The sequence below is a fragment of the Halichoerus grypus genome, chromosome 12 (genome assembly GCF_964656455.1).
Source record: "Halichoerus grypus chromosome 12, mHalGry1.hap1.1, whole genome shotgun sequence".
Classification (NCBI taxonomy): Eukaryota; Metazoa; Chordata; class Mammalia; order Carnivora; family Phocidae; genus Halichoerus; species Halichoerus grypus.
The window spans coordinates 44401326-44422646 of record NC_135723.1 but is presented as its reverse complement, the minus strand read 5'-3'; the positions used below and the strand labels follow the sequence as shown (position 1 = coordinate 44422646).

At 35.7% G+C, this 21321-nt stretch overlaps 1 protein-coding gene across 10 annotated transcripts in view; it reads right to left on the bottom strand.

The window, feature by feature from the left end:
- The window catches only part of PHF14 (PHD finger protein 14), a 220056-nt gene that overhangs the window by 168713 nt on the left and 30022 nt on the right, over positions 1–21321 (bottom strand). For all 10 annotated transcript variants that reach the window (XR_004919219.2, XR_004919220.2, XR_004919221.2 and 7 more), the window contains 2 exons: positions 19552–20348; positions 12301–12445 (listed from right to left, as the gene is read on the bottom strand). Coding sequence is in view for 7 of the 10 variants with exons in the window: in XM_078059312.1 (XP_077915438.1) it covers positions 12301–12445; positions 19552–20348 (942 nt within the window). In the remaining 3 variants the exon portion in view is untranslated. The remainder of the gene's footprint in view (positions 1–12300; positions 12446–19551; positions 20349–21321) is intronic.

Sequence of the window (21321 nt, the reverse complement as noted above, 5' to 3'; positions counted from 1 at the left end):
ACTACGAAATAAAAATGGTCTATGGCTAGTTAACAGCAGACTGAAAATGAATGGGGGGAAAGCATCTCTTAGTAGACCTTATCTCATTTCATGCACAACAGCTAAACCGAAGGGTAACTGCTGGAAAGGGCAGTGCATCACCTAATGCTCGCTCTATCGTGTACTATGACACCTATGTGACATTTTTCTTCAGACACAGTGCAATCAGTATATCAGGAATAACTGACATCACAGTCAGGGGTACCCTACTATTACAAGTCAGTATAAGATTTTGTCACTAAGGTGTTTATACTAAGTGACAAGTTGGAACCCTTTGATTTCAAAAAGAAATTTATCTACATTTAGATGAAGTGAGTACTCTGAAAAGTAATTAGACAGTTATACATTTAATAAGCAGTATTTCAAATACTATCTTTTAGCAAAATCTCAACTTAAAAACTTCTCTTTATTATGCTTAAGAGTAAGTATATTTAAAAAAAGAAGGGGCACCTGGTGGCTCAGTCAGTTAAGCATCTGACTTCAGGTCATGATCTCAGGGTTCTGGGATCCAGCCCTGCGGTATCGCATTGGGCTCCCCGCTCAGCGGGGGGTCTGCTTGTCCCTCTTCTTCTGCCCCTCCCCCCAACTTGTGCTCTCTCTGTTTCTTCAAATAAATAATATGGAAGTCTGTCACTTAGGCACCTGAATTTAAAACAAACAAAAAAAAGAAACCAGCAATACTAGCTTCCCACTATGCTTTAGAAAATTTCCCCTTCTCTGGATTAATTTTATATAAAAATTCATTTTGGAACTTAAAAAGTAGTACAGAAAGATCTACAGCTGTAATTGTATAAAAAATGAACATTATATAAACAATGAAAAATACCACAAAGTTTCAAAGTACATGAAAGGCTGGAAAAAATATTTGCAAGGATGGAAAATCTTTGTAACACATATAGCAATGAAAGGATTAACATTAAAACAAAAAGAATTCCAGTAAATCAATGAGAAAAAGACAAGCAAACCTACTGAGAAATGACAAAGGAAATGCACAGCAAGTAACAGAACATAAAATGCAACTGGCCACAAGATACCAAACCTCACTCATAATAACGTGAACGCATATTTTAATAAAGTGAGAGTTTCCAAAAGATTAAAAGAAAATTTGCTAATATGCAGTTATCAAGTACTTTGTACACTGTTGGTAAGAATATCAATAGGTACAATCTTTTTGAAGATCATTCTGGCAATTCTGTCTTTTTAAAAGTTAAAACGCACTTATCTTTTGATTCAGCAATTTCACTTCTAGGAATCTATCCCACAGAAGTTATTACATGAATATATATGACACCTATCTGTTAGTACTATGTAGAAGTGAAAAACTAGAAACAAAAAGAAAAATAAAGATATCATGGTTGAACCATTCTATAGCTAACTATGTACCATTAAAAAGAATAATATATCCCACTTGTACTCATATGAAAAGAATCTCAATATTAACAGGTTAACATATGAGTGAAATACAGCAAGTAACGGGGAAAAAAGTCCCATGGTATTTATCCCATTTATTTAGAGAAAGAGACAGAGAGCATGAGCATATGCATATGTGATGTGTGTGTTCACATATGTACATGGGAGCCTACATGAAGGGGCTCTCACTGGTCAAATTTGGACAATTTAAGTATCAGAAAGAGTAATCAGGTAATAGATGATAACATATGAGAGCACAATAATAACTGAAAAGGAAAAAAGGGAGAAGTTCTCTACAAAATAAATGCTGCCTATTAATGTAGAGGAATGACAGAATTAAAAATCCCCATCTTGGAGCTACATATATAACTGATTCTGACAAGAACCCTAATACGACCATGCAAAAAGCTATTAGGGAACAGAATATTAACAAAGTCTCAAAGTTATTACCTCAGATTACTTGTTAATTACCAAAAGAAAAACAAATGGCTTTAAAATGGAGTTCTAGTTGACACCACCTTAACTACCACCAAAAATTCAATAAACTGGCATCATACTTTTTTGATGTGGTATAACGGGAGGTAAACATCATCAAGATAGTACTTTCGCCAAAAAATGTTTAAACTAAATCTAATCATGAGAAAAAAACCAGACAAATCTAGATTGAGGGAAATTTTACAAGTTATTCTAAAAACTGGCTTATATTCTTCAACACATGGTCATGAAAGACACAAAAAGACAGAAAATTTGTTTTAGGTTAAAGGAGACTAAGACACAAAAAGCAACACATAATACATGAATGGATCCTGGATCAGGAGCAGGGCAATACCACAGTGATAACAGAGGTATAGAGGTCACAAGAAAAGTTTGCATAGGGGTGCCTGCGTGGCTCAGTCAGTTCAATGACCAACTCTTGATTTCGCCTCAGGTCATGATCTCAGGGCTGTGGGATCGAGCCCCACATCGGGCTCCATGCTAAGCTCGGCATCTGCTTGAGATTCTCTCTCCTCTCCCCTTACCCCTCCCCCCACTCATGTGCATGCGCTCTCTCTCTCTCTCTCCCTCTCTCTCAAATAAAATCTTGGAAAAAAAAAAGTTTGCATATTACCAGCCATTAAATTTTTTAAAAATGTGTTTGTGTATCTGAATGCTCATGAGAATGCAAGACAAGTCTAGAATACACACCAAAGTTTAAAGTATGTTTATCTCTAGGTGGTATGATCATGGAAGATGTTTTCTTTAGTTCATATATACTGATATGTTCTACAATGAAAATGTATTCATGTAATATAATAAAGTTAAATGAATAGCACCTGTATTGGGGTTAGAGAGTACCAGAGAGGGAAAGATGTGAATACAGACCAAACTATTAACGGTAATTTCCTATGCAAAAAGAAGAATTCAGATAAAGGACAGTAATTCATTGTTCTACTTTACGTACTTTTATATTTGCAACTTTTGTGTTTATATGCTACTTACATTTAATAGGAAATATTTTAATAAAAAATGATTTTTCAAATCTCCTAACAAGATAAGACAATGGTAAACGCTAATTTAACACCTATACATTTAGATTATATTTGTGGAATAGAAGGCATCTGGATAGAGGCAATAGTGTAAGTGAAAGCCCTCTAATACTGGAAAAGTCATTCAAATGGCAGGTTATGAAATCTAAAAGAGTCCTGCTGTGAGTGCGAACTTTAATCTAAAGGGACAAAATAATTTTAAATAGGGGAATAATATGAACAGATGTGAATTTCAGAAAAATCAGCCCTGAAGACAGTAGGAGAACCAGAGCAAGAAGAGGTGCATCTGTTTAGAAGTTTACACCCTAGCTCCCATCTGCCTCGAGTCTCAACCTTCTACCGTCTTGGTCCATTATTTTTTGTCTTCAGAGTTTAGTTTTTATCTCTTCTTGCCTTGTTCCCAACCATTTCTATAAGAAATAAAAAAGTCTAAACTTTTAAAAATCTTATTGTGAGTCTTACCCACCTTATACCAGAAGGTATACTTTACTCTACATTGCCCTGGCTCATTTCCATGACCTATATCTGCAGCTGTCTTAAGCTCCGGCATGACAACCGCCTACCCATTCTTTTTCTCTCTCAAATTTTACTTCCTTCTAAACCAATGTCTCTCAAAGGATGATCTTCCCCACCTTCTGCAAGAGAATCCCAACGCACCTTTTAAAACTGTAGATACTAGAGCCCCACCCCAGACCTATTGAATTGGGAATCACTAGGAGTAGTACCCAAGAATCTGTTTTAAACAAGCACCTCAGGGGGTTTCTGGGTGGCTAGTCAGTTAAGCCACTGACTGTTGATTTCAGCTCAGGTCATAATCTCAGGATCTTGAGATAAAGCGGGGCATTAATCTCTGGTGAGCGGGGAGCCTACTTGAGATTCTCTCTCTCCTCTCCCTCTGCCCCTCCCTCCAGCACGCACACGTGCTCTCTAAAATAAATACATCTTAAAAAAAAAAAAAAGAAAAAAAAATCAAGTACCTCAGGTGATAATCTTTTCCACTATAAAATCTGAGACCACTGGAGAGAACATCAGACAATTATCTGTATTCTAAAAAGCATTAATATTTATTTTGTATACACCAAATATCAGCCACAACCATGGCAGAAACAGAAACATACAGGAGATTTAGACTCTACGTAAAAAACACAGGAACTTGTTAAACAAGATATTCAGATTCCAATCCTTATATAGGTACAGTGGCTTCAATCATTCAAGACTATACTTCTAACCAACTTATTATCCCTAATTCACATAGTTGGCAACAAAATGAGCTAAAGAAAACATCTTCCATGATCATACTACCTAGAGATAAACATACTTTAAACTTTGATGTGTATTCTTCCAGATTTGTCTTGCTTTCTCATGTGCATACAGATATACAGACAAAAGTATTTGCCACTGATTATTTACCACAGAATAAAAAAAAAAAAATTCATCAAGGTTTTACTTCACATTCTCTTTAAAAAAATAAATAAGATTATACTTTTATGCATATATAAAATATCTCTAAATTGTCTTACACCCATTTCTAAAAATAAACAAAATTTATGATTCTGTGCTGAAAATATTTTTCATAAGTATAATTTGTCTCTACAAACACAAAGTAATCTCTGCTTCAATGAGCTTAATTTTTTTTATTTTGTTTAAATTCAATTAGCCAACATATAGTACATCATTAGTTTCAGATGTAGAGTTCAATAATTCATCAGTTGCAATATAACACCCAGTGCCCATCACATCACATGCCCTCTTAAATGCCCATCACCCAATTGCCCCAGCCTTCCATCTACCTCCCCTCCAGCAACCCTCAGTTTATTTCCTAGAGTTAAGAGTCTCTCATGGTTTGTCTCCCTCTCTGATTACTTTCAATTTAGTTTTCCCTCCCTTCCCCTATGATCCTCTGTGCTGCTTCTTATATTCCACATATGAGTGAAACCATATGATAATTGTCTTTCTCGGATGGACTTATTTCACTCAGCATAATACCCTCCAGTTCCTCGATGAGCTTATTTTAATGAACAGGAGCATAACACTAAAAAGCAAACACATAATAGGAGCCTTGAAAAAGTGATTTCTAAATGCAAAGAAAAAGTTGCATTAATAGCCCATAAATAAATCTAGTAGTATAAAATGTGGTAAAAATCATAAATACCTTAAAATTTCACAGAACTAAAAAGCAGTAAGCTAAATACAATATATTCAGAAATATATATGTGAGTTTTTAAGTGAGTTATAAATTCTTTGCTATGGGTGTATTGAGTGCATCATACCTTATTGGTAAATCTAGGTGACTTGTGAGTCAATTGCATGTTCTCTAGTGCAAGGATTAGCAGCCTACTGCTTGCTTATCAAAATGTTAGCTAGGATGCAACAGAAAGTTACTCAAATAAGAGGGCTGAACACTACCAGCAGAAAGGAAGGAAAAGGGACAAAAGCAGGGAAGGAGTGTGTTTTATTTTGCAGAACCGACAGTTCCAGCCAAGGAAACACCCAACTAGGTGTTTCACCTGACAGGTGTGTCTTGCCAGGTGTGTCTTACCTGACAGCTCCTTAGGAGAGCCAGTTTGAGCTGGGTTGGAGATGAGGACCTGCACAAAAGCCCCCTGAGTTATCATAAAGTTATCCTTAGCTCATTATAATACTAAAATCTTCTCCTGTGGGAGGAGCTTTCTGCCATTTTTTGAACATATGATGTATCCACTAGCATTTGATGCACCAATGAACCTCGAAATCAGCTACAAAAAGAGAACATGCAATTGACTCACAAGTCACCTAGATTTACCAATAAGGTATGATGCACTCAATACACCCATAGCAAAGAATTTATAACTCACTTAAAAAACGTTATTCTTTGCTCTTATTTTACATGTTTTCTTTCCCCTATTATATAAAAACAGCAGAGACTATATCTGGTACATCCTCCTGTTTGCTAGCACCAAATCTTACATTTAAATATTTATAGAATCAAGGTAACAAAAGAAATTCGTTTAAATAGTAATTAATGTTTACATCAACATCACAGAGAAAGTTGTGCTCACCAAATCTCTCTTCAATCCTCTCTAGGTGGTAAAAAGAGCAACACTAGAGAGACAGAAATGCTGATGGGACCTATGACTCAAAAGACAGTAACAGGGAAGTCTGGCGGGGGGGGCGCGGGATACAAAAAAGAAATTTCAATACTTCCAGTGGTTTATGTACATAATAGCTATTGCTTTGGTCAACAGAAGGTAGGTCCAAGAGGGACTCATGCATTAGAGCCCTTTGTCTCTTAGTCCTCAGTATAGAGAACTAGTAGGATCCCCAGTGATTCCGTTAACCCTTTCCCCTGCTTCATTAGACTCTGATTTTTGTTTAAGTTTCTCCTTTGTTACTCTGGGAACCTGATAAAGAGTATCAGTTGTGTTACTTGGAAATATTGCTTATGGTAAAAAGGACCCCATTGGCAGACTGCATCTGAACTGAGAGTAACAATAAATGGGGATAAGTAGGGGAGAATGACATAGCCCAAAGAAGATGGCTCCCAAAAGACTGTGAGCTGCTTGCTGTAGGGACTACTACAAAGACTCACAAAAAGGAAGGCATGAGGTTACCTTGGTGGCAAGCTGTGATTTTGTTCTTCTATCCTTCTGAATAAACTGGTGCTAAATGGGCCCAATGATAATCTTAAAAATATTCAAGTTTAGCTACCCTGATAAGCATTGCAGGGCTACTTCTTTGTATTATCAACAGAGCTAATGCTTTAATGTGTATATGAAACATCTTGGGATTTTGTCAAAATAGATTGATTCAGAAGGGACTTGGTCTGTGATTCTGCATTTCTAACAAGCTCCCAGGTTATATAAATGCTACTGCTTAATGCTGTGGATCCATGGACCCTACTCTGAGTAGCAACACTTTAAAAAAAAAAAATACTGAAATAGGTAAGACTGACATTTTAATTTAAATACTATGAGTTGTGGGGGCGCCTGGGTAGTGCATTCAGTTGAGCCTCTGACTCTTGGTTTTGGCTTGGGTCGTCCTGAGATGGAGCCAGCTTGGGATTCTCTCTCCCTCTCCCTCTGCCCTTCCTGCTCATTCGCGTGTGCGTGCTCGCTCGCTCTCTTTCCCTCAAAATAGATGGATAAATCTTTTAAAAATAATAAATAAATACTATGAGTTGAACATTTTTAAAAACTTATTTATCTACCAATTACTTTAGATGCAGCAAGAGTTCAGTTATATAGGGGGAAAGACCTTAAAAATTAAAATAATTAAGCAGTCATGAAAGCTCCCATTAGGATAGTGAAGAACTGACACTTCTAACAAGCTGCTGACCCCATTTTAGAGAAAAACAAAACTAAAAATTAAAAAGGACTACGAACATGGTACACCTAGAAAGAGACTAAAAAACAAAAAATCTAAATTATTTGGACCAAGTCACATGTCACTGTTTATTTTTTCAACCCAGGCTTTAATTAACACAGGCTGGCAACAGTGTGATGACCCAAAAAGGGACCAGAAAATTATATACTGATCAGGCTACACATTATTATACTAAGAATTACCATCATTACACTTAACCAGAAGAGAAAATCAACCATCTAACCAATGAATATTAAGCAGGATTTTTGTTTTTGTTTTTATTTTTATTTTTCTATTAGTAGACTCAACTGATATAAAGCCAATGGAAGATGAAAAATTCTTCACAGATCTATTAATCAATATACTTTCTTTCTGAAACTACCCAAGTATTACCCAAAAACACTTAAATGGAGAGTCAGGAGTATATCTTATCAAAACAACCCCTTCTCAAACATAGTACTCAGTGATATTTGGTAAAGGAATCTTTTAGACTAGTCAGACAAACATAACCTACAGGAAATTAAGTTAAAAGGAAAAATGTATTTATGTAATGTATTTATGAGAAATACATTAATCTTTAATAACACTTTTGCCCTTGGGGCGCCTGGGTGGCTCAGTCTGTTAAGCGTCTGCCTTCAGCTCAGGTCATGATCCCAGGGCCCTGGGATGGAGCCTTGAATCAGGCTCCCTGCTCAGCAGAGAGTCCGCTTCTCCTTCTCCTTTTGCCCCTCCCCGCAACTAGTACACATAAACACACAGTGGCTTGTGCTCTCAAATAAATAAATAAAATCTTTTAAAAAAATAACTAACAGTTCTCCCTTAAAGCAAAACAGATAATTAAAAATCACCAGAACTAGGAATTTTTCAAGCTATTAGCTCTAACTCTACTAAGAAACCACGGGAAAAAAAAAAAAAAAAAAGAAAATTATATAATCACAATTACACATCAGAAACTCCAAGATTAACAAAGGAAATGGGAAATTATACTAGAGGGAAAAAGTTGTAACATAATTTTTTTAAAAAACTCTCAAGATTTATGTTTTACTTTTGATTTATACTTGCACTTTCAATTTATCTGAAGTTCACAGAATTCCCAATACTACCAACAAAGAAATTATACCACAACATAAAGATTCTCCTAAAGATGTAGAAAACTGTTCAGTTTCCCCACCTAGTTTTCCTTATTTATTTATTCCACATATTAGCTACACATCAGCAGCACAGCAGCTGCTTTTGATGTTTACCTATTCTGCACCTGCTCCAAGGAATTTGAACCATGCGGGGCGAAAACAAAAAACAAAAAAAACCAGACATACACACAACCATGTTGACTGGTCTGTTTAATTCATTACCACTAATCACAAGTGGTCCTTTATAGCTGTCTGTCAATAAAATATATATATATGTACACACACATACAATATTATGCCAATATTTCCCTAGTCCACTTCATTCTCCCAAATAACTATTTTATACCAACCTCTCTTCCCCAATCTCCCAACATCTCCCCCACCTCCACTCTCTGCTAATGACTTTGCTTCCCATTTCACCGACACAACAAGAAGCATTCAAAACTAAGTTGCACATGCTCTGACCACCACATCTAACAACCTACCTACATCTGTATCCATATATCCTTTTCCCTCTGGTTACGATGGCTACTTATATTTACTCAATCTCTTCACTTGGTGCTGGATCCCATCCCCTCTAGCCTTGTACTCAAAGCCCTTGCTCCAGCAACTGCTTCCTTTTCTCTCCTTATCTCAATTGTCAACTCTCCCTTTCCACTGGTCACTTCCCTGTTAGTATAGTATACTAACATGCTATATAATCTCTGCATCTGTGATAGGCAGCTTCTAAGATGGCCCCCAATGATCAGTGCCCCTCGTATTAACAGTTTTAGAATGTGCCCTCCTACATTTAAATTTAAGTAGGATTGGTCTGTGTGAACAATATGCAGAAATTACAGTGTATATTTCCAAATTAGGTTACAAAAGACACTAGCTCTCTCATATTACTGCTTCTATCCCTTTCTCTCTCTGATCATGAGGCCTCAGTATGGCCACCCATCAGTTACACCTATTCTGGCTCCATGTGTCCACAGCCTAAGAAACACAAAACCCATGGCTATTCTGTAGGTTAAGTGGAGAACTAAAGCTGTAACCAGGCATACTTATCTCTGGATCTGTCCAAGAGAGTGCGTGTTTGGCCCCGGGTACTGCCTATGTGGGCTCTGGTTCTCATAACCATACCTTCAGCAGGGAAGGCTGAAAAGGCAGAGAGAGGCAGGACATACAATACAAACTCTGTACCCCAGGATTCAGGTGATCATTCCACCAACTTGTACTCTATCATAAGCATGTTAACTAATCTCGTATTTTTCCCCTTGCTTTTCTCCATGTATTTTACTCTTATTTAATAAACCATGTAATATAAGCATTTTGTCCATGAACCTTTTCTCCTACAACCTTTGGGATGGCTTGCCTGGTAGTATACTCAGGAGTCTACCACTGCATTAGGAAAATTTGCCACATGACATAGGTCTTTATCTGACTCTAGAAACAGAATTTGACAGTTACTCACTTTCTCTGTTTGAAACATTTTCCTTACTTAGCCTCTGGGTCATTACTCCTGGTTCTCCTCCTATCCCATTGGCCATGTGATTTCCATCTCCTCTGAAATGCTAGAACCACCTTACTACTCCCTAGATAGCATATCCAGTTTCACAGCTTTAAATAACATCTACAGGCTGATGAGTCCCAAATTTTTATCTCTAGTCCCAACATTACTAAACTCCAGACCATTTAAAACCAAACTTTTACTATCTACCTCAAAACCTTTTCCTCTCTTACATCATTGCAATGGTCTCTGAAATGGTTTCCCTGATTCCCAACTTAGACCCACTTCAGTCCACTCCCAACCCAGCAGAGTGATCCTTCCCAAACATAAATCAAATCATATTAAGCCTCTGCCCAAAATTCAACCATTAGAGTCAAATCTAAAATCTATGACCTGCAAGGCCTTACCTGGTTTGCTCCCATCTCTACCCCCACCACTCACCAGCTTGCTCACTTAGTTCCTGCCATGATATAAACACTCCAACTGTGTTCCCACTTCAAGATCTTTACACTTGCTACTCCTTCTTCCTAGGGTGCTCTTTCCCCAAAGAGTTGCATGACTTGCTTCCTAACATCCTTCAGGTCACTGCTCAAATATCACCTTATTAAAGAGGATTTTCCTTTTCATCTTTTATAAATACAAACTTCCACCTGCCCACTCAACCTCCCCACCCCAACCCACAGCATCTCCAATACTGCTTATCCTGCCCTATTTTTCTTCATAGTTCAGACTATGACCTGATATATATTTATTTATTGTTTTATTTTTTCATTGCCTGTCTTACTAGATATTAAGCTCCATGAGGTCAGCAATTTCTAATTTATTTTACTTGCCTAAAATCTACAGAATGCCTAGCACATAGAAGGTACTCAACAAACATTACTGAAAAAAATAAGTGAATGAGTAGGATGAATAGGAGACATTTCTATAGTGAGCCTTAGCAGCAAGGAAGTGCAGCTTTATATGACAGCAAGAGGGTACTGGCTAAAGAAGCACAGACTCTGCAGGTTCCATAAGCCCAGCAGACTCCCAGAACTATTTGGAAGAAGGGCTGTAATACCAAAAGAGCAGGTAAGGACAAGGCCATAGAAAAACTGTTTTGTGGTGATCGTGGCCCTGTAGGAAAAAATTAACTGAGAGGAAGAAATAATAACTTTACCAGAGAGAAACCTGAAAGATACCCTCTCAACCAAGTGATAAGTAACATCACCAATAATGGGAAAAGTAAGTACTATATGCTTCTTAATAGGATACATTGAAAACACAACATAACTTCTGTGGCATTTCTGCCAAAAGCATGTCACCTGAATCTAACCATGAGAAAAGAAAAAACTAGTATTAAGAACATTCTATAAATGAACTGGCCTGTATTCTTCAAAAATGCCAACGGCATGAAACACAAGGACTCAAGAAATATTCTAGATTAAAGGTGACCAAATAGACATAATGACTGAATGTAATGCATAAACCTGGATTTTATTTTGCTAGAGCGGACATTATAGGGATAATTGGCAAAATGTGAACAGAGTTATTAGATTAGATAGTTGAATTCAAACAACGCTAAGTTCCTGACTTTGATAATTATATGGTTATGCAAGAAAATGCCCTTGTTAAGAAATACACACTGAGGTATTTAGTGGTAGAAGGGGACGTTATGTCTACAGTTTATTCTCATAAGAGTTGAAAACGAAATTGTTGTATCAGAGAAAATAAAACAGCAAAACGTTACCATTTGGGAAATCTGAGTGAAGAGTATATGGGAATTCTTTGTAGTACTCTTAAAAAAGTTTTCTGTAAGTCAGAAATTATGTCAAAATAAAAAAAATTTTTAAGTGAAAAAACAAGCAAAAAAACCTAACAAAAAAGGTTCAAAAATAATTGGGAAAAGTATTTTCAATATATTAGCTTCTATTTCAGATTTTAAAAGATAATCTCTCTAAATACTCAAGTTTAAAATTAAAAATTATATACACAAAAGAAAAAACTATGTATCACTAGATTCAGAATGTAATTTTTTAAATACATTATCTACCAGGCTAACATACTAGACTTTTCCCTGTATCTAAATTTCATTTGAAACAAATGCCATGAAGGAAACTATCATAACACTGACTTTCAAAGAAATACTGTGATTTCCATATAATATTTCTATTTCAGTTATTTAAAACACATTTTAAATTAACATAACCCGAAAAATAACACCCAGGATACTTTGAGGATTCAATATGTCCTACTTCAATTGAAAAACCATGAAATACTATAGAAAAACTTTACAACAGTACAAATGTAAAAGAGCTGATTTTACTTATTTATATTCAGTGTCAATTAGCTGTTTCAAAAAGGAGACAAAACAAAGCAAAATTACCTTCATGGACTGTAATGCCACAATTGTCACACTGAATTATTTCATCAGCATCCTCGCTATTATCTCCAAGACAAACACAGCAAATCAGAATGTGGTCCATTTTTTGAGAACTCCAGTTTTGACTCTTCTCAAGAATCAGCGAGTCCTAATATTAAAACATACCAGAAAATCACATATTTAAATTAAAAAATAATTTTAATAACTATAATCCTCAAAGTTGTTTTATGCATTTCTAAAATTATGCTGCATTCTCCATTATTTTAGTAATTTAGTTTGAAATTTAGTAATTTCAAAACACTTGAAAAGTCCATCTCTTTGTCAAATGACCCTCTAAGCACCCTTTAATTTTTCATTTTCTCTGCAAGTTCCATATTCTCCCTCCTTTAAGAAATCAAAGAGCAAGCATACAACTGACGACTCTTCATCTGCTTTGCCATTCTGGATTATAGTCTGACCCTTAAACTAGAAGAAAGGAAAAATTAACCCACAGGTAATGATTAATCCTACAATGGATTTAAAAAGTATAAGACATGGTTCCTACACTTTGGAAGCTTATAATCCTGCCTTAAGGGAGACAAGACACACATATATCAAACAAGAAAAAATCAATCCAAGATAACATATAAGCAAATATGTACGTGATGGCATAATTACAGACTCTATACTCCTTAACTGCTGAGGAATTCAGAAGTTTCCGTCATCAAACTACTGGATGATAGATCCGAGAGAGCCTGCAAAGGCCTATCTGTATATACAGGTACAGAAAACCATCTAAAAAAGGATCCAGTTGTCTAGTTGCTAAAGCGTGAAGTACTCTATTAGGTTTGTATCAAGAAGTATCTAGTATAGGGCGCCTGACTCAGTCGGTTGAGCATCTGCCTTCAGATTGGGTCATGATCCCAGGGTCCTGGGATCGAGTCCCACGTTGGGCTCCCTGCTCCGCGGAGAGCCTGCTTCTCCCTCTGCCTCCCTCCCTCTCTCTGTCTCTCATGAATAAAGAAAATCTTAAAAAAAAAATCTAGTATAAACTGATAATAAAGACACTGAGCTAATTATAATATAAAAGGAGAAAGGAAGACATAATAAAGATAAAATTTCAAGAAGGAAAAGAATTTGCTTTGTTTAAACTGCATTACAGATTTAAACTTTAAATGATTAACAATATAATGATTCTTATATTATCAGACTGGGCATTATATAAGATAGCACTTGAGTTTATGTTTTCATTTAAGAAACTAACCACTTTTTTTTATATTCTTTTAAAAGGACCAATATCCACAGGTAACATGTAGAGTCATCATTTCATAGCAATCTGTAAATGACATCTGAATGACACCTGAATGTCACATCAATAACATTTTTTTTTAAATTCTGTGTTATACATCTAAACTTGCAGCTATCTGTAAAACAAATCAGAAAAGAATGCAAAGTCAACAAGGAGGCGGTGTCCTTGCTCTAGAGAATCCTAGTACTTTAAAATTGTGTACTTTGGGGTGCCTGGGTGGCTCAGTCGTTGGGTGTCTGCCTTCAGCTCAGGTCATGATCCCAGGACGCTGGGATCGAGCCCTGCATCGGGCTCCGTGCTCCTTGGAAAGCCTGCTTCTCCCTCTCCCACTCCCCCTGCTTGTGTTCCCTATCTTGCTGGGTCTCTCTCTGTCAAATAAATAATAATAAAATCTTGAAGAAAAAAAAAAAAATACTTACCTTTAAAAAAATAAAATAAAATTGTATATTTTGGGTTTTTTTTTTTTTTTTTTTTTTTGCTCCTCTTTGTTAAAAAACCAAAGTAGTTTGTGAGCTTTGGACATGAGTACCAAATAAAGGTAAAAACTTCCTAAAAAGAAAACTCATGGTTTATAGTACTTTCGTACATTGAGCAAAACGAAAATCTACCCAAATGTTCACCCCATTAGCTATGCTTCAAATTTAAAAGCATTTGACTTAAAGTCTAATGTTCTTGGGTTTCATTCTCAGTTCTCATTTAATAACTGTTGAACCTCGAACCTGATGAGACTGTTGTGAAAATTAAGGTAACTGTATGGTAAAAATGTTCCTGAGATATACTAGGTACTCAATAATAATGTTCATTTCCATTCTCCTTTCCTAATTCTTTGTAGGTGGTTCAAGAAGAGGAATATGAGCTGACCATTTATTATACTGAGGAATCTTCCTTGGAATCCCGCCAAAAGTTGTGACCCTCAATAAGTACTGCTACTTTAAATATTTTCCTATGCTAAGTCCCAAAAGACTTTTTTCCCAAAATACCACATCTAGGTTAAAAAAAAATCACAAACTAGAAAAAGATCTAGCCAATAACCAGAGTTTGATGATTGACAGGCTACTCGTGTAAAATGGGTTCTGTCAATACTTTTATGGTGGAATTACAACTAATGAGCCCTTAAAAAAAGGTTTACCCATGTGGGGAACAAGTAAATTTCTATGGATCAGAAAAACAAGCATTAATAGGTAGTTCTAATTCCATTATTTCCCTGTTCTTCCATTTCGCTCAGAAAAAACAATAAATGTCTAAATTGTGTATCTGTACAATTTCTCTCTACACATACTATCATTTAGAGGCAGAGAAAACAAAATCAACTGGTATTTCTGGGATCCCCATCATTTGAGACTCTTACCAGAAATGTAATGCAAAGAGAGAGAAATGGGGGGAACCTGAGCCCCATTGACAGATAATGCTTCAGTGGGAAAATCTTAGTAACATATTCTCTTAAAAAATTATGCTCTAAGTTGTCTTTAATACATCAAATAAGGGTTTGAGCACACTTATCAGAATATAAAAGCAAATTTATTAACAATTTTTATCAGCATATTTCTGAAGATGTGTATCATTTTTTTAGCTTCTGGGCAAAATAGTCAAGCTAAAGTTTTTACCAAAAAATGTATTATTTGAAAATATGGTTTTTACATAAAAATAGAAATTGGGAAAGTAGGTTTTGAATGGCACAAGAGTATCACCTAGGATAGAACTTTAATATTATGTCATAACTTAATGGAATCTAAGGGCAATTAGAAGAATAAATGGGGCACTATAGTAATAAACCAATGACTATAGTAAACTAATTCATTTTTTTCCCTTGGGATTTAAAATTTACACCTAAAATGATATTGTCCAATGCTCTCCATGGGTTTAGTGTTTATTTATGTAATCCACAAAGATGATTATAAATAATAATATACAACAGGGTAAATTCTAAGTTTTATGTGTGTTTAATAAAAGGGAATTCCTGAACACTTCATGCAAAACTAGAATTAAAAGAATCCTATTGCTCTGAATATGAGAAAAACTTAGTACACCAAAAAGTTTGAGCAATAGGTCTCCAAGTTTTTAAAGAAAATTAAATTCTCAAGAATCTGAAGTAATTTTTGTACAATATTGCGAACTGTCTTTTTATGTATTAAAGCAGTTGTTTTAAGGGCGCCTGGGTGGCTCAGCTGGTTAAGCATCTGCCTTCGGCTCAGGTCAATGATCCCAGGGTCCTGGGATCAAGTCCTACATTGGGCTCCCTGCTTGGCAGGGAGTCTGCTTCTCCCTCTACCCTTTCCCCCTGCTTGTGCTCTCTCTCTCACTCTCTCTCCAGTAAATAAAATCTTTAAAAAAAAAAAAAAAAGCAGTTCTGGGGTGCCTCGGTGGCTCAGTCGGTTAAGCATCTGCCTTTGGCTCAGGTCATGATCCCGGGGTCCTGGGATCCACCATCAGGCTTCCTGCTCAGTAGGGAATTTGATTCTCTCTCTCTCTCTCTCTCTACCTCTGCCCCTCCCCACTGCTTATTCTCTCTCAAGTAAATAAAATCTTAAAAAAAAAAAAGCAGTTGTTTTATTTTGAAATGTATAAAAAGCAATTGATACTTAAGTCAGAAACCCCAAATAGAAGTGGCTATTTATAAATTTTGGCAAAAATTTTAATTACCAAAAATCAGATGACAATTGCCATTTCTTCACATCCATTTAACATCTAATAATCCATTTAACATAAGAGAGCCTTTTATGAAAAGAAACCAAAAAACTTCCACCTGAAAATTTCTATTAAATTATCTTCCATCAAATATTAATCCTCAACCAAAGCTCTAGTTTCAAAGTCCTGAAAATGTGAACCATTCTCTGAAAATGCTACACACCCATCCCCAAAAGATTTACTTCAGAAAATGTGAACCATTCTCTGAAAATGCTACACACCCATCCCCAAAAGATTTACTTCAGAAAACCAAAAAGCAATATAACATCAGTTAATCTCAAAAGCATCAAGATAAAAGTTTGAAAGTGGCATATAATGATACTCCAAGGGGATTGTTCAGACTGCACTGAATTCAAAAAATGTCATTAATTCTATAGGCCAAGGAAAGTGTCCATATGTAGAAAATGTAGGTTTATCAAATGTCCAATTGTAGAACAGTAGTTCTCAAGGTGTGGTCTATAGGACTCTGCTTCATAGGGTCCACAAGCTAAAGGCTATTTTCATACTAATACTAAGGTTGTTTGCCTTTTTCACTCTCTCTCATGCATTTATGATGTAGTCTTCCAGAACTATACAACAGGGGATAGGGTCATCAATCTGACAACCTGTGTGCTTCTGTATGTCTTAATTTTTGAAATTCCTGAGTTTTAATTTGAAATGGTAAATAACAAAAGCTATAACCTACAGGGTACCTGGGTGGCTCAGATGGTTAAGCATCTGCCTTAGGCTCAGGTCATAATCCCAGGGTCCTGGGATTGAGTCCCTTAAGAGTCAATAAAAGGCCCCCCGCTCAAAAGAAAAAAATCAAATTCCCAAAAAAACTTCAAAATTATTAAAGCTTCTGACATCACTTACATGATGTCCAACATCATTTCCCTACAAAAGCACTTGACATAACAGCCAAGAAAGTTTGCTGTTTATAAACTAAATATAATTCAATTATGTATTTCTAAAACCACACTTTCAGCTATCTCTACTACAAAGCAGTACTTGAAAACCTAAAGTAAAAGAGAAAAATAAAACTTCAAATATAATCAAATATATCTGTATTAACTAACAGATAATTGATACCTTAATGCCAAAGTATCTACCTAAAATGACCAGGAAGATTAAGATACAAACAATGGCCATAAAGCAACAAGAATTACCGTTAGTCATCTTTTTTACAAAATCAAGAGCATACGAACAGGAAATTTAGAAATGTAAGATAAAATAATAATCCCGATTAGTTTTTATTAAAATTTGTCATCTAATTTGAGTGACAAATAGAAGTAGAATCATCAAAAATTACTGGTGTTGGGGAAAAACAGTTACCAAGATTTTGGGTAGAATATTATTGAGTTAAAATTAACTTTCTATCAGTTCTTCTGCATTTCTGCATAGGGTAGAACAAAAGGAAAATTAACATAAATTAACAAGAGAAATTAATTTAGCTACTGTAAGAAGAAAGTTCTTGACAACTTTATGGAGGCACATTTCCAAGAAATGCTCTGGAATCACATTCCTTTGGGACTTAACCTAAATATATGAAGTCCCATTATTTACTAAAGTCTCTCCTGGTAGAAAAAAACCTAAACAGCACATGTGGCCTTCCAATGCATCATAAAGGACAGTCTACAACCTCCTAAGCAATATTTTATGTATTACAGATTATTAACAAATGGATAATATGTATACATTTTACCTGGCAAATTCCTAAACATCTGCAGGTATTCCCCACACCATCACATAAAATCTAACTCTGCCTTTATCATTAGCCAGCCTACTTTTGTGAATGTCAGGCTAATAAAAATGAAGAAAGTAATGCTACCAAAGGTAATCTTATTCAGTAGATATCGACTACTAACTGCTATAAAATAAACTGGATACAAGCCTACATCACATATGAACAACTGATTTTTCCGTATTTCTATTTCCCTAAATTGGCACTGGGAATATGGAACTGTTTGTGCTACAGCATATAAATATTGTATTATATTCCAAATGACAATTTCCCATTACCTAAAGATAAGAATTTAGATGGATAGCACCGGAGGCAGGCAACATTCTTCATATGAAAGTGGATAACCTAGAAGTTAACCAGTGTTTATAATATATATATTTATTATAACCTGCTGTTTCATCACTACTGACATATAAGCCCCTCAGAGCCTGTTACTTATTATTTTGGCAAGAAAAAAATCACCAAGTTTTTAAATGAAACTTACTTAAAATAGGTAATCACTGCTATGTAAAACTTGTAAGTAGAAGAAATGTAAAAGAATACAGCATAGAAGGAAAATCCTTCTACCAGTTTAACCTTTTTCAATGATATGAAAAAAACAAAAAATAAGTGCTTGCTAAAGAACTGAATTTCTGTGACAACAAATGCATTAACAGAAATGACAGACTTAATTATTATAGTTCTACATGTTGATGTAACAGGTACATCTACATGTAAGACGACAACTCAATCTTGCTTTTGAAGAAAAACATATACATAAACACACAGACAAAGAGACACAAATGTGTTTGACTGAAGAATCTTGAATGTTGCATCTTGGGCCCAAAGAAACCTAACTTTCGGTAGTAGAACTTCAAGTGGAAGAACTGAGTCATTACTGTAGTTTTAGGAAAGAAATGTTTGTCTTATGATAGGAGTGTTTGATTTTTCTTTTTCATTTCTTTGTAGAGAGAACTTATTCACTAAATATATGTAAACATATAGTTCTTATTTACTCCCATACATCTAAAGCAAAGACTTGGTGACTATTCAGATGATGAGTGCTACAACTGGTAAAGGAATTAACCTTAAAATCAATCTCTAAAAGTCTGAAGCAATCATTAAGCTGTTTGTTGTCCTGCTCTAAAGTAGTCTAGAAGTCTAAATTTTCATGTGGACATAGCTAAGTTGAAATAAAGGTGACCTTTGTTTTCATACTCCACTCAGCACCATTCAGCAGTCCTATGAAGAATGGGGTGAGAGGATAGAAAGGGGAAAGGAAAGGAAAACTACCATATTCCTAGTCTATGGATATAAAAATATTTCTCTAACTACAAAGACTGTGAGCTCCTTGAGGACGGTGATTATGAGCTCCTTGAGGACGGTGACAAATAGTAGATACTCAATAAAGGCTGGTTGACCAAATGAATAAATGTTACAGTTAGGGCGCTCATTCACTCCCACAGCTGTCTATAAATAGGATTTCAAGGAAGCTACTTAATATAATGAGTAGAATGGTTTAGAGAAGAATTCCCTTTTCCCCAGACAGACAGATATCATAAAAATTGGGTTGATCTACCTCATTACTCTTGCTTTGAGATAGTGTCAGGCTATCATTGGTCAGTTCCTCATCATCAGCACTGTTTCTGCTAAGAACTTTACTCTTCTTCTTCTTGCAACCCCCTTCACTGGCAGGGCTGCTATGATCTTCATCATTGCCTTCATCATTCTCATCCTCATCACTCCCACTTCCCTCATCTTCATCATCCTCATTGTCTCCATCACTTCCTTCTTTCTGAGATGCAGATCTCCCCTTTCTCTTTACTACAGTAGGTCGCCAATCATTGTCATCTTCACTGTCATAGTCATCCATATCATTCAGCTCTTCCATGGATACAAAATCCAAAAGTGGTCGATTTCGACGAAGGTTCCACTTTTTTGGCTCACTGACTTGTTCCTCTGTAGTGGTTGTCGTAGTGGGGACTGAAGGAGATGCGTTAACAGCAGGAGGACTTGTGGCTGGTGTGGTGGAAGCAGCAGAAGCAGCCACAGCATCAGATACTGTTGCTTTTTCTTTATCCTCTCTCTCCTTCTCTTTCTCCTTTTCTTTCTCCTTCTCTTTTTCCTTTTCTTTCTCTTTCTCCTTTTTCTTTCTAGGTCTTTCTCCATTCTCTTCTTCCTCCTTCTTTTCCATTTTAATTAACTGTTTTTCTGATGACAGTATTTCTTCCTCTGCAGAATTTTTAAGTTGTTCTTCTTTTACTTTAATGTCTTCATTCAGTTCTTCTTCTAAAATATTTTCTTCAGAATCACTACAGGAACCTTCTCCACTGTCCTTTGAAGGATCTTCACTTCCATTACCACTCCCTTCAGAATCTGTTGAAAATATGAGAAAAAAAACCACACATATGTATATACATACACACACACACACACAACGCTGACACAAATGAAACCACCAAAATTTGTGAGTAACTTGCAAAACAATATAAACAAATTTAAGTCAAAGAATGGTAGACATTCCCAACCTGATTAAATAATAAATCAATGAAGTTGGTATAATGGTTCTAATTCAATATAGCACTAATGAAGATGACTAAATGTAACTCTAAATTAAAATATGCTTTAAAAAGAGGAGCACTATTTTGTGTCAAATGGCTCATGCTATATTTGGTACCCTAGAAACAATTTTTTTTTTTCTAAAAGTAAAGGTGCTTCTTTTTAAATTGGGCACTTGATTTTATCTTAATGATATAATACAGACCAAATTCTTCTTCTCTTCATCTTCGTTTCATAAACTGTATGAACTTACAAGCGTTGAGTCACATTCAGAACAAGAAAAACCTGGCCCAAAAACTTGGGTCTCATTTATTTTACTCTTTACCCAGCAAAAATGAACACAGGTTATTTATGATAGTCAACATCCCTTACATACTAATCAATTTTAGGAGTATCAAGTTCACAGGTTGAAAGGAGACAGTAGCAGTGGCACAGTAAATGGAAGTTGCAAGAGCAGTTATCAATCTTCCTGCTATCAGGATACTGTTCATATCAATTAGAGCCACCTAAACTTTCAAAAATTCTAGGCAGTAACTACGACAGCCCCCAGGAATGAAAGAAATTAATAATTTTTTAAAAAACGAATCCATCTTGGAAATGAGCAACCACGGTAGTCGCTAAAAAGATAGGCTTAGACTATTAAAAAGTTCATGCAGAACTACAAGCTTTCCAGCAAGTTTCTTCCATTCCTGCCTAGGGCAGCGCAGGCCATCTTGGCCCAACACTACTCAGTAACCTTCTGATCCTCTTTACACCTAATCAAATAAATAAAAATCTAAAATCTGAAATA